Source organism: Ambystoma mexicanum, chromosome 1q (genome assembly GCF_040938575.1).
Source record: "Ambystoma mexicanum isolate Mex_15411 chromosome 1q, UKY_AmexF1_1, whole genome shotgun sequence".
Classification (NCBI taxonomy): Eukaryota; Metazoa; Chordata; class Amphibia; order Caudata; family Ambystomatidae; genus Ambystoma; species Ambystoma mexicanum.
The window spans coordinates 787,835,416-787,849,154 of NC_090922.1; the positions used below are offsets into that span (position 1 = coordinate 787,835,416).

At 42.7% G+C, this 13,739-nt stretch overlaps 1 protein-coding gene across 2 annotated transcripts in view; it reads left to right on the forward strand.

Annotated features, from left to right (window-relative positions):
• Nucleotides 1-13,739, forward strand: part of HMCN1 (hemicentin 1) — a 1,785,366-nt gene that overhangs the window by 686,469 nt on the left and 1,085,158 nt on the right. For both annotated transcript variants that reach the window (XM_069641364.1, XM_069641365.1), the window contains exon 31: nucleotides 5,279-5,557. In XM_069641364.1, coding sequence (XP_069497465.1) covers nucleotides 5,279-5,557 — 279 coding nt within the window. The remainder of the gene's footprint in view (nucleotides 1-5,278; nucleotides 5,558-13,739) is intronic.

A 13,739-nucleotide genomic window follows, 5' to 3' on the forward strand; every position in this document is an offset into this window, starting at 1 on the left:
AGATATGTATTGGACCTTCTCACAGCAATGGAAGGAGGAGTTTGTGCAAAGATAGGACAATCTTGCTGCACGTTCATACCTGCCAACGATGCTGACAATGGTACACTGACAGAAGCAGTTTCACAATTGGCCCAGATGCACTCCAAAATGATGGATGAAAGTAACGGTGTAGACAAGGATAAGAGCTGGTTTTCACTATTATGGTCATGGATGCCATCTTGGCTGTCAGATGGACTGAAAATAATAGTGGGGTGTACTATTTTGGCTGGAGCTACTCTGATCATAATTAGATTTTGGAAGGCCCGGAAGGCACGCACGACTGACGAGTTGCTGGAAATGGTGGGAATGCACCCCTTAATGCCAGCAGATGACGGCCAGCATACAGGTGTGATAATAGAAGAAAGGGAGAAGTTGCGCACCCAAATCATCACCAATCATCTAGACCCACCATCAGTGAAGATCGAGAACCCAAGGAACCCCAGGAGCTACATAGGAAGATGGGTATACTGTACTCCTGGAGGAACATGTGAATATATGTATTGGTCATTTGAAGATCATGTAAACCATTATGGACATCTCGGAGGGATAACTAAGATATGGAGGGTAAGAGGAGATAACGAGAAGGATATGTTTGTGGTCGACAAGTCGACCAGAGGGGGGACTGAAGTGGGAGAATGGAAGACCAGGCTCCCGTCCTTCACCTCTCGCGCTTGGCCTAGAGGGTCACGGCCCAGACACCCGCCGCGAGAAGAGTTTGTCCATTTACCAGACGACCAGGTACCCTGGTACAGGAACATACGGATGTGTCCATCTGCCTGCCCAGCAGCCCGCACTGGCCATGCCGACACCTGCGGCTCGGATCAGCTAGACTAAAATCCACACGTCGTTAGAGATGCCATGACGACCTAGACAACGGGAAGCACATCTGTACAAATATACACACTGAACATTTCCACACCAATCTACACGAAGAACATACTCAGTGCTCTGACGTAGGCGACAGGCATATTCACGGACGTGCATCTTTATTATTTTTACATAGGCTTTCAGAATGCAGAAACGCAAGACGCGTCATGAACTCATCTATAACGCTTGCTCACGCTTCTCTTGAAACCCGTTACCACCATGAGAGGTATAATGGAAACACGATACTGGTCATGGAAATATATGCTATTATAACCTAAAAGCACCTATGCACCAAACAGACTACTTAAGCACCAGGCCCGAGTAGGCCTCAAACAAGAGCTTCCGTGGACATTAACAAAGCAAGAGTCAGGTTGCTGATTCTGCAGAAAGAACCCGGTGGAGCAACCAGCCAAGGTCGCAATGTTGCAAACCCACATCCAAGAACAAATCATCAAAGGCACGATGTTGCAACCTCGCACTCCGCGCCTCAACGATAAAGGCACGCCGGCAAATTAAACCAGACGCGCAGTAGAAAAAACAATATTAATTGTGCAGAATTCTGCCTCTTTCACGGTCCCTCCCCACGTGACCAAGCCGAACCTGACGAGATGCCAAAACCCAGGAGAGAAAAGGCGTCTGGGTCCCTCACTACGAGACACAGGCCGATACACTTGAAAGGCTCAATGGACATCTGCTACAGTGGGAGCGGTCAGCCTTCCACCTATGAATAAATCCTCACATTGTCTGCACGTACCCATATTGAAACATTGTTGCAATCACAGGTACACCGAGAGCTGGGAACAACGGTGGTCCCAGGCTGGGAGGCTCACGAGTGCACCAATCAGAACATGGGGCTCTTATCTCAGACGTCAGTAATATTAGCCAATCCTCAGGAGTCTTCATGTAACAATTCTTATGTATCTAATTGTAGGGACAACCCAGATATACCACCTGACTACACCTTGTCCACTAATATCATTCTCTATATGTGTACTATACTAACCCTACCACTCGAGCAACCAATTAAGAGTGGTGATAGGTTTTTTGTTAACTTTCTGAAGTGACGCAAGTAGCGCGTCATAATGCAGTAAAAAGGGCCTGCGAGCCCCACGATTGTGTGTGTGTCAGGACGAACGCGTACGCTCCTTGACCCATCCCTGCCGTTTTGTCTAAATAAACAGCAGAGTCACCTTGCTCCTTGTGTGTGTCTCATACTCTATCTCATCTGGGATATACGGGAGGAGTTGGGGCCTCCCTGCCCGGAGGTCTGCGGACGTCCCGGCCGACCCCGGCAGAATTCCCCCCCGACAGCACCATTTCACAAAGATTGTATCCTATTCACTATAGATGTGAAAAGCTTATACACATCGATCCCCCATATTCAAGGACAAAGATGAGTCGAATGGATACTCTCAGATTCATCGTACATTGGATCACACAAACCATTAATTCTACTACTTTTGAAATTTATAGCTGACAATTCTTATTTTCAATTTAAACACAAATTCTACCGTCAAGTGTCCAGAACAGCCATGGTTGCCCCTTTGGCCCCAACTTATGCAAATTGTTTCATACATAAGCACGAAACAGACAATGTCTTAACACAACCTCAATGGAACCAAAAAATAAGCCTATGGACAAGGTTCATTGATGACATTTTCGGCATATGGACAGGATCACAGGACACTCGTACATACGGAGGACTTCTTTGTACCAGGAGGGATTCATCCCTGTGAACTTCAGCACCTTTATGCATTATGCAGTGACTTATGAGCTATCTATATAGCCTGGATTCGATAAAGGCAGCTCTGCCGAAACACGTGTCATCCACAAAGGCTCTAACATCACAAAAATAAAAGGAATTTATTAATCATCACTACTTGCCATTCCATTATTTTTCGGCGCACTATCACGGGATAGCTCAACACAACCATTATATATTGTCACAAACGGAGTGGAGGGACTCTAAGTCTCCGTAGTAGCTAAACCTGGTGCGACGCAAGATCTTTAACATCACCTCAACTTTCATGGACAAACCCTTTTAATTTAACGGGGCGCATAGGTACTGCAGCAGGTGTCATCACAAACAGTCCCTCACCAAGAATGCAATCATCTAGTGAACTGTTGAATTTTATTGAACATGTGAACTCTATAGATCAAAGCATACAGTTTACACACAAGTCTTCCCACACAGAGATTCACTTCTTGGATGTACTCATAAAAAAGGACAAAGGCAAGTTTGAAACAACTCTTTATCGGAAACAAACTGATAGAAACAACTTATTACACTGGCTAAGTTTCCATCAACCTAATTTCATTAAGAATCTTGCGTTCAGTCAATTACTATGGATAAAAGGAATTGTGAGTAATCCGGTGGACTACCAAGAACAAGACAAGATAATGTGTGACAAATTCCTTCCACGTGGATAGACTGAGAGAGATATGGGTATGGCCACAGAAAAGGTGGAGCCTCTGGAGCGATAAACACTGTTATCCGCCAACAAACAAACTAAGGTAGCACCATCATTAGTATATGTCTCGAAATACTCTCTTCAGAGCCAACAGATGTACGCAAATATGATAAATGATTTAGGAACTGAGTAATTTAAGAAGACCTATGATCTTTGAATCCTTAAGTGAACACCTCAGGATTGATGGATCAAACCTTGTAGCTCGTCTTGTTTGGTGTTCAAATGCCAATAAAGATAAACAAGCAAAGAGAAAGAGATATCAGAGCTATGCACATTCAGGCAACTGGTTCGGTGCTGACCTTTTGCAGTGATGGATTAAGGAACGGTCCTCTGGGGTCCTACGGACTCACTCCCTTAAGAGGCAAAGCAACTTCTTATGTTTTTTACCAAACACATTCTTCCTTTGGAGATCTGTAAAGCTGTCCAAGGTGCCACTTGCTCTCATGCATTCTGACATCAAGGCTTGCGCCCACTGTGGGACGGCAAAAGTACAGAATCCTGCACTTCCATCGCTGTAAAGTTCCCGCCACTTCTCAACTTTTGCTCCTAGCCTTGCTACTGCTCTGGTATTCATGCAAAGAACTAGGAGCTGCACTAGGAACATGGAGAAAGGGAACATGAAATCACACATAATGGGCTTTTTGAACACAAAGTGATCTGACTCATGCAACTACCCACAAGTATCTTTCCGACTGCCATTGTTGGCAGCGGTTTTACAGATCGTGGAGCTGTTAGTAAAGATGCCATTTGGAAACAGTGCCCAAGGTGCCGGTGGGGTACAGTATTAAATAGTACCACATGATAGGTTACCTCCCCCCAAAACTGGAATTGTTGGCTTCTGATAGTGACACCTACAGCTGGAGATGTGATCATATGGTTAGACCTGTGTGTGGAACAGGGCGTACGGTTATAAGGATCTTTTGGGGCAGTTTTCCCCAGTGGAAAAGGGATTGTTAGAGCCATCCTAGTGAATTTCAGCAATAGTCCTACCTGGAGTCCTGAGGTAAGAGACAAGGCCCTACCTAACTCAAGTCCAAGCCATGCAGCACTCTTAAGGTTGGCAGCTTGGTGGGTCCTATGAGGAGTATTGTGGGCAGCCGTGCTCCCCACGTTCTCTTTTTTACTAGGTGTTCTGTGCAGAGGTTATGAGAAGAAGGCCTCAGGGCTGGGCGTGGAGTTGGTTGTAGCGCTCATCGAGATATTGACGCCCAATTCCCATTTGCATAATGCATGAAGATGCATGCTTCCAGCCCAGGTAAGTCTGGTTATTACTGGGAACTTAATAACAAACAAACGTATATTAATGAATGGTTCATGCTTCCCTAGCATTGTGTCTGATAAAGTAAAACAAAAATAAGCAGGTGTTAAGATTTCCAAAATTCAAGTTTGACCTTGTTTGTTATTTTTTTTTGTTTGTTTATTTATTTGTAGCACGCGCCAGACCGGGGAGGTATCCGGGCGCATGTTCAAGAATGCTTTAAGCTTACAGGTTACAGTTACACACAGTTACACATTCCAAGTAATTACAAGATACATTGATAGCAAGACAGTATTCATGGTTATACACAGTTACGCACAGTTACACATTACAGAGTTAATATTCAAGGTTACATGATGCATTGACAGCAAAAGGATGGCAATGTGCATGGTTACATGCACAGGTGTTTGTACACAGAGGTGTGTACACAGTATACGTTGAGGGTTAAAAGAGCATGTCCGTGTACGTTTAGTTGCGGGTTAACAGGTGGGTCAGCCGTGAGTAGTCCTCCTAGTGTCGGTCAGTTATAGGTCATGTGTTCCTCTAGAATGAATGGAGTGATTATCTTTTAAAAAATAAAATGCTTTGAATGACACATGGAATGTAGTCGCCTACTAAAGGTTGTAACATTGTTTTCTCCTAGTGCCGCCCAATATTAAAGGAGGGAACATGACCACAGAGATTTCTGCCCTGCTGAACAGCCTGGTCACCTTGGAGTGTGAGACCAGGGGCATTCCTGTGCCCGCTGTGGCCTGGTACAAAGAGGGCCAGCCGATCATCTCCAGTCCACAAGCCCAGTACGTGGATAAAGGGCAGGCTCTTCAGATCCCAAGGGCCCAGGTTTCGGATTCAGGCAAATACACCTGTCAGGCTGTTAACATCGCCGGAATGATGGAGAAATCCTTCAACGTGGACGTCTACGGTAAACGTGCTAGTTGCTGAAACACGGTGTCCTATGTGATAACCTTTAAAGATTGCCGTATTGTTTTTCAGGTGGCTCTTTTATAAATACCAATCAAATATACATATATACAACATTTGAGAAACAATCAAAGTCAAAAAAGGAAAGGCACAATAGCTCCTGTGTTAGAGGGGCGCAGTAGCGTAACTTCAAGTTTCAACACACTCTTCCGCTGAAGTTTTACTCCTCTTTAGTGCTATGTCTTTCTGTAGATATTTAGTTAAGGTTCAGGAACAATAAAAAGTATGTAATTGTTTCTAACATATGAAAACCATGCATCGCTCCTGGAAGAGCACTTAGTCTGATGCTATGTTAAAATCTTGGTTCAACACTCCACACATCATATCTTCTGAGAATAGAGTCTAGCCCAGAGGTTCCAAGTCCAAACCGCAAGAGCCAAATCCCCTTCATGTTTTCAGGATATCCACACAAAATGCAGTTGAATGAGTTGACCCATAGCAGGAGTTATTTGCATATTCAGTGCTTATCCTGGAATCCTGATGTGCATGAGGCTCTCAAGGACCAGACGTGGAGACCTCTGATCTAGTCAATATCATTGACAATAATATATACACTGTTTCATCCAATTTGATTTCATATTCATATTTTCTGCCACATTCTTCACCGCCAGAAGTTCAGCAATAGACACTTGCACAGTTCAGGAAACCTCCTTTGCAGTTGCCCAACCTCGAAGCCAGAAAGGCGTTAACGTGAGTCACTCGATGATGAAAAGGAATGATACAAAGCAGAAACGGCCTGCCAAACTGCATTGAATTGAGACAATAATAACAGCTGGAAGTCTAAAATAACCTCACATTTCAGACTTGGTTTACAAGTTTCGTACAAAAACACATGAGTGCTTTAGGATGTGGGTCACTGGTTGGAAACCAACATTTCCATTTTGACTCATAGAGGTTCATCTATTGCAATTCAACCACAGATGAACCCTCTGCCTGCAGGACAACAACTGTCTGTTAATGTGCCCACAGCCCCATTACATGGAGGAACATTGGGGTATCATCAAAATTCATATATGAAATGGTAGCCTGTGACAATGCATGAGGTCACCCAATGGGGCGAGGCATAGGTTGAGGCACAGTGGTGATAGTACCGAAGCCCTTGGGAAGTCCACACAGTAAGGTTTTGGGTTTAGACTTGAATGTTGAAAGAGCCTCTTACTAGCTGCACCCTGTGAAGCTATGTCTCATCCAGTCTTGTGTAGTGTATCTAATAAGGGGCGAGTCTGATCTCCCTGGTCGACAAAGTGATCAAGGGAGTTGAAGACTTTCTACAGGCATAATGCAACCAAGGCCTAACACCACCAACACAGCATCCCTTCACCATCCTAATGATGTCATGCAGGGCCTCCACAAACATGGTTCCAAGCTTCTTCTTGGACGAAAACCATCCATGGGGGCTTGAGCTTTTGTAATGACTCAACATATGGTTGTAGTCGCCTGCAGTGTGTCATCTCAAGTCTATTTTCATCAGTAGTTTGGCAGGATTAATGTCTGGGTGTTATCATATGTGCTTCCACTCTTCTTCTAAGTAGTATCTTTTTAGATTTCCAGTTTGATGGGATTTGAACTCCACGCTTATATTGCAGATGTTCCTTGGGTTTTCAATAAGCACATCCTTTGTATATGATGAATGCCTTTGTGAGCCATTTTGAACTATGATTCTCTGCACGGATGTAATGTTAAGGGTATTTTTTACACACATCTTCCATTTTGGCGGTCTCATGGTGGAGGGTTCTGCAAAAAAGAGGGGTTTGGAAGTAGAGCCAGATGTGAAACCTATAGTGTTGATGAGTGTAGACCAGAAGTGCCAACGTACTTTGTTCTGGTGTGTTTCTACTTGGTCGGAGGCAGGTGCGCTTATTTGTATCTTTTATTGGGGGGGAGAATATAAAATCTATTAGCTGCCAACACTGGGACACCTGGAGAGCCACTGGTCTGGAGGTAAGGACTGAGTATGTAATACAGTTGAATTGTTGGACGCTGTTCAGTTCACTGTAAGTGGATCTGGAGAGGTTAATGTTTGGGGTGTTGCTATCAGGTGAAATGTTGTCCCGTACAGTAAATGCGCTAGTATATTCAAAAGGGAGTCGGTTAGTTGTGGGAGATAGAGGTACCTTTTGAAGGCTTTTCAGATGCCCTGTTGTCAGAGTTAAAGTTTACAGTCAATAGATAGTTCCAGCCTGTTGTCAGATGTCCTGTTGTGAGGCTATCCATCGGCATTAGGAGTGCTTGCTGTTCTGACTTGCATTTTGTGATGGCTGCAGTTGTGGTGGTGGTGTTGATGTCCCATGTCTGATGGGGATTATCCCTGGAGGCTGACCCTACTGAGTCTATACTCATGATTTAATTGGTGTGCACCTGTATATTTGCATTTGCCAGTGAAACTGACCTGAATGAGTCCTGTATCTAGTGCACTCTTGTTTATGAGATTGGTGATCTGATGGTTCTTTGGTTGCAAGCCTGCAATTGCTATTATGCTGTAATGGCAGGGGTAAGTGTCCATTCTTTGAGGGTTGCATTTCTGTGGTAGTTCATCTGAGGGGTTTCAGTGGGCGTGTGGGTCTTGACCTGAGGTGGTTAGGACATTATAAGAATCAAACTTGTCCGTTCTTTGAAAGGTGCTCTGCTTGTTTCTCTGCATTGATCTTGTGAACATCCAGTTTCTTAGAGATTTTCAGAAGGCCAGATGTTCATCCTCCGTGTGCACTTACCTGGACATTGATTTCCATAGATTGGTTGGCATCAATGAGTAAGAAGATCCGCCTTTGTATTACCGGTTGGAGTGTGGGATTCCTACTAAGGGACCGTTGCCGTAGCAAAGTGTTCTGATAGGTTTGTAGTGGATGAATTTCTTCTTAGTTAATTCCGGACCCGTTCTTTGGAAGGCATCCTGGGACATGCAAAGGGTTTTGAATTGAATCCTGTATTTATCAGGGAGCCATTGGAGTGTTCAGCAATCTAAGTTTACATGCTCCCACCTTTTGACTCTTAGTAAGAATCCAACTGCAGCAGTTCAGGCTCTTTGTAAGTGGTTTACCAAATATTCTCAGGGGTCCCGGTAGAGACTTTTTAGTATGATCAAGCAAGAATATATGGTGATGATTTCAATGGTTCTTTGTGGGAATGACAGGTATAGTATAATGCTCTAGATGGATCAGATTTTGAAGAAGCAACTTCTTACCATGAGTTTAATTTGGGATTCCTGTTTGAGGGTGCTGTTCATAAGGATTCTGAGGTTTTTCACTATTGATGTTGACTGAGTGGGTTCCCATTTTTTCAGGAAAAGGAATCGATATGTGGTGGGGTGTTTTGGTGCCACCTATCATTGGTTCCATTTTGGATGGGTGTTTAGTTTTAGTCTATTCATCATCATCCGTGAGTCGATCTGCAAGGGTCAGATGCCTAGGTCCAGTTGAGTTTGCATTGAGGTTTGGGTACATTTGTATACGATCTGAGTATCACCCACATAGTAGTAGCATGTGAGGCCTGAGTTGTCAATGATTTCCAGAAGGGTGTGAAGTATATGTTAGAAAGAGGTTGAGATAGGCTGGATCCCTAGGGTACACCACAGGTGATTGCGGGGGTATGACATGAAAGGGGTCATGTAGGTTTCCTTCTTTTTGATGTCCATGAGTCAGTTTAGTAGAATGTTGTGGCTAATAGTGTCTGTTCCATTTGTAGGTCTGAATCCATTCTGTGATTCATGAATGATATTGTTGGTTTTCACGTGATCCCGGATTTGTTGGTGGATTTGTTTTTCCAGGGTTTTTGCAGTGAAGGCTGTGTTGGAGATAGGCTGATATCTCACTGGGTTGGTAGGGGTTGGCTGTGGTTTTCTCATGCAAAGGCTTACCTTTAACATGTTTAATGCTGACTGAATGCCACCTTGTATTATTTATGTGTTATAGGGTTATTTGAGGGTGCGGAAAAGATGGCGTTGTTGCGTCATGGACTTGTAGATGTTTAGAGAGCAGAGGCTTTCGAGTGATCCTTCGGGTTATCTGATATTAACTGTGCTCAAGAATTCTTGCATTGCAAAGGGGCGTAAGGCTCTCCATGCCAATAATGACGTTTTTATATTTATTGTTACAAGAAAATGTGAAATATATTGCTACCCACATTGCTAAACAGCCAATCACGTTATTTTATTTTTTTTGTTGAAAGAATCTACAGTTTGAACACAAAAATTCAAACATTTGTTTCAAAAGAAAAGAAAACAGAAAAATCCTCCACAAGCCCCTCAAAAAAAACCATCACAAAAAAACTAATTAAATGTATTAAACATCTGTTTTCAAGACCAAGTCCAGGTAGTTCACAATTGCGCACACAAGTTTTATATTGTTTCCGGAAATGCTCCTGGCCCACCACCCATCCATATCTTCATCTAGGGGGGTAAACTTTCCAAGGTGTAATGAGCGTTGATTAACTGTCTGTTTGCACTCGATTAGCAGATGTTTAGAAGTTTCAACGGACATTCCACAGAAGCTGCAGAGATTATCTTTTATAGATTTGTCATTTCTTTGCCAAAGTATTTATTTTGTTTTCAGAATGTTCGCCCGAAACCTAAGAAATTGATCCCGATGATGACGGGATGGACAATGCAGTAGATATCATGCTGGTTCGTTTAGTTTCCTGTGTTTGCATCCCAAAGATTTTGTTGATTTCAGCTTTTGTCGTGATTCATAATTTACAATCCAGGCCCAATTTTCAAATTTCTTTTTGGCACATTGCGGACGGTTCAAGAGATCTTGATTATTTATGTCTGCTGCCGTCAAAAATGCCAATAACTTGCAAAACCATGTATTGAATACATTTTGGCTGTTTGGAACATACTCATTGGCAAAGATTTTGTATTCCGGTGCCGATGACTTTAAGGCCATCTTGCGCATTGTCGCAATTGAGTTCCAAACCACTCTGATGTGCAGTGAGTTTATGGCTAGTTCATGTCTCAGTATCGTCATTGATGTTGTTTGTGGCAACCTCAGCACTCAGTCACCAAAAACATCCTTCCAATACATGCCATGTTTGTTCGCTTATATTCCATCCAGCCTCAGCCCCAAAGGTTATAATTGGGACAAAGTTTTGTAAGTAGAATCTGAGGACAGGTTCCAGAGAAAACTTTCCATGGTTCCTGTTGATTTTCGCACCTTGCAGAGCAAGCTTTGTCACTTTTGATGTTAATTCTTTGACCCATTGATGTTCGCAGATGGAATTGTTAAATTGGATCCCTAGGTATCTTATGGAATCAACAGAAGAAATATGGGCTTCTGTGATTTTCCACCTAAAAGCTTTGACTTTCTTGTTTTTTACGTTTCCAATTGACACAATTTTAGTTTTTGATGTGTTTATTGTCAATTCGTTTAGGACCATGTACTCTTGCAAACTCACTAGAAGGCACTGGAGCCCAATTTTGGTTCTGTCCATCAGCACCAAGTCATCCGCATAGATGATGCATTTAATCGCAATTCGATTTATCATGGGTGAAAAACAGGGAACCTGCTCAAGATGGTTCGGCAGATCACCAGAAATAGTTTAAACAGCTCCACAGCAAGCGGGCATCCTTGTTTGACTCCTTTGTGGGTCAAGATATTGTTGGATAGCAGGTGACTGTTCTTTAATAGGATTCTGATTGATGTATGTTCGTGGAGGGCAATAATTGGTTCGAGAATGGATGTCGGACAACACCATTTTGAAAGTTAAGCCCAAAGTAGGCTACGGTTCACACCGTCCAATGCCTGTTTCATGTCTATAAAGACAAAGTGGATTTTCCCATTTTTCTTTAGCATTTCCAGTTTTAAGATTGTCAAAATTATCAGATTTACATCAACCGCAACACCCTTCGTGAAGCTGGTTTGCCGTATATCAGCGATCTGCAAAACTTCAGCCCACTTTGCAAGTTTTACTCGCAGACTTGACCCGAAGATTTTACCAATCGTATCCAAGAGGGCAATTGGGCGATAGTTGTTTGGATCGTCCCAATTGCCCCTCTTCTGAATTGGCACCACTATAGCAGTCGTCCACGATTCAGGAAATCATGTTATATCTGAGTACCATTTGGGGAACACCAAGGTTTTCAACAGCACTTTAGCATGTTAGATAACAATCCAGCATTCCAACTAAATCAATGACTAGTATGGGATGCCCAATGGAAACCCTTATTTATATATTTTTATTACAAAAGTTCTTTAAATCTGGATGATGAACCCTTATATAATGCCCCTCTCTTTGAATCTCCCCAACCTCACTGAGCCAAGAAGTAGGTTTGTTTTGCAAATTTAAAGGTTTATTTGAAGAATTGAACAATATATATATCACACTTTTATGAATAGAATAATATCTGAATAGCACACTTATGAATATGAACAATGATCAGCAATGGGTAATATTACAATATCAACAATCTCTTTAATCAGTTAGGAGTAGGAATAGGAAGGATACTGTAGCAGAGAATACTTTAAATGGATTCAAGGAAATGCAATAATAGGAAAGAATGCAGCACTGAAATAAAACTTGATATGATTTCCACAAAAGACAATCACTCTTTCCCCTGTGCAATATGAAGAGATGGAAATGAGGGCACACAGGTTTCGGGAATACAGTCAATAATGCAGTTCAATCCCAGTTCCCCCCAGCAAGCTTAGAGAGAACAGGTATGATTTTAAAACAGGTCAATATGCTTATGAATGTGATTGCAATGAATGTGAAAAATGCTAAAAATGACTTTAATTCGCTAAATGGGATTCAGCACTAGTGAGAGTTACTTTGGATTGGTTCAGGTCAACACTAGCAATGATTATGAATGATTATCAGATTGAAAACGAAATTCAGCAGTTGAAAACAAGAAACAGCTATTTTGACATGTGGTAAAATTGAGCTAAATTGCAATTCACGGCAATTTTTCCACGTGCGTGAAACGCGATTATGGAAGAACTATGTTTTTGTAGGTTCGTTGGAAAGATTAGGATCTTAGCTTCAAAATGACAGTTAAATTACGGTCCTAGGATGTGCGGTTCAAAAGTTACAGAGGTTTTTGTGAAGGTAGATTTTTCAGAAATAAAGTCAAGATTTCAAAATGAAAGATGCGCTTTAAAGATTTACCAACAAGGATAGGCTTATACTAAGGAGCTATGAAGAAGCAAGACACTCAACAGACAGCCACCAGAACAGCGGCGCCTCCGCTCTGACATCTGTCCGTCAAAACACTTGTCCCTCTTCAGAAAAATATCAGCGCATAGATTATTGATGCTACAATTATCAAGGATTATGTGGAGGAGAGAAGAACTTAGGATAGACAAAAGAGATTCAATAATGCAGTTATGGATAGGCTAGAGTGGTTGGATTAGGTTACTTTAAATTAAGAGATGACTATGGACAGTTCTAGACTAGATACTCACTCCTATGGCTTTGGAATGGAGTGGGCCCGTCAAAGATCTGGTCAAGGGTTTGGCTGGGGTTCTCTCGCCACCAGACAGGTCTCAGCACTGGGTTCTGCTCTCAGCAAGGCACTGCAGTCTGCATGGCCTATTGGACTGGATCTGATGGGTTCTGGATACAGCTCTGCTCTCTGGGTCTGGATCGGGGTTCTAGCACAGGGTTCTTAGCTAGAATAGCAAAACAGCTCAGTCAGGCTGTTGAATGGTTTGGTTAGGCCCTGTGGAAGTTTAGACGTTAGAATCAGGTTGCAAATGATTCTAAAGGCCTGCTGAAAAGGGTTCAGCTTGTGGGTTAGGCCTCTCTGCTTCAAGGTTCTAGAGTTTGGTTCTAGAGCTTGGTTCTGGAGTCTGGTTTCTGGATCTATGTCTGGATCTTCCTGCAGGGTGCTTCGCCAAGAAATCAGTTGAGAAGTGAAAAGTGTGTGTGTGTGTTGTCTGTCCTCAGCAGTCCCTATTTATGTATTTCCAAAGTGGGTGGGGAGGCTGATTCTCTATGCCCAACCCTCTATGGATCTGATAGGACAGAGGATTCCCTGTCCCCTGACTGGAGAAAGGAGCAGCGTGTCATCCTGTGTCATGTTTATGGCTTAGGGGAAAACCCCTCCCCTTTGCCTCTGTACAGTATATCTTATTTTTCATAAAAACATCTTTACAATATACACAACTTGTTAATACTACATAAATTACATG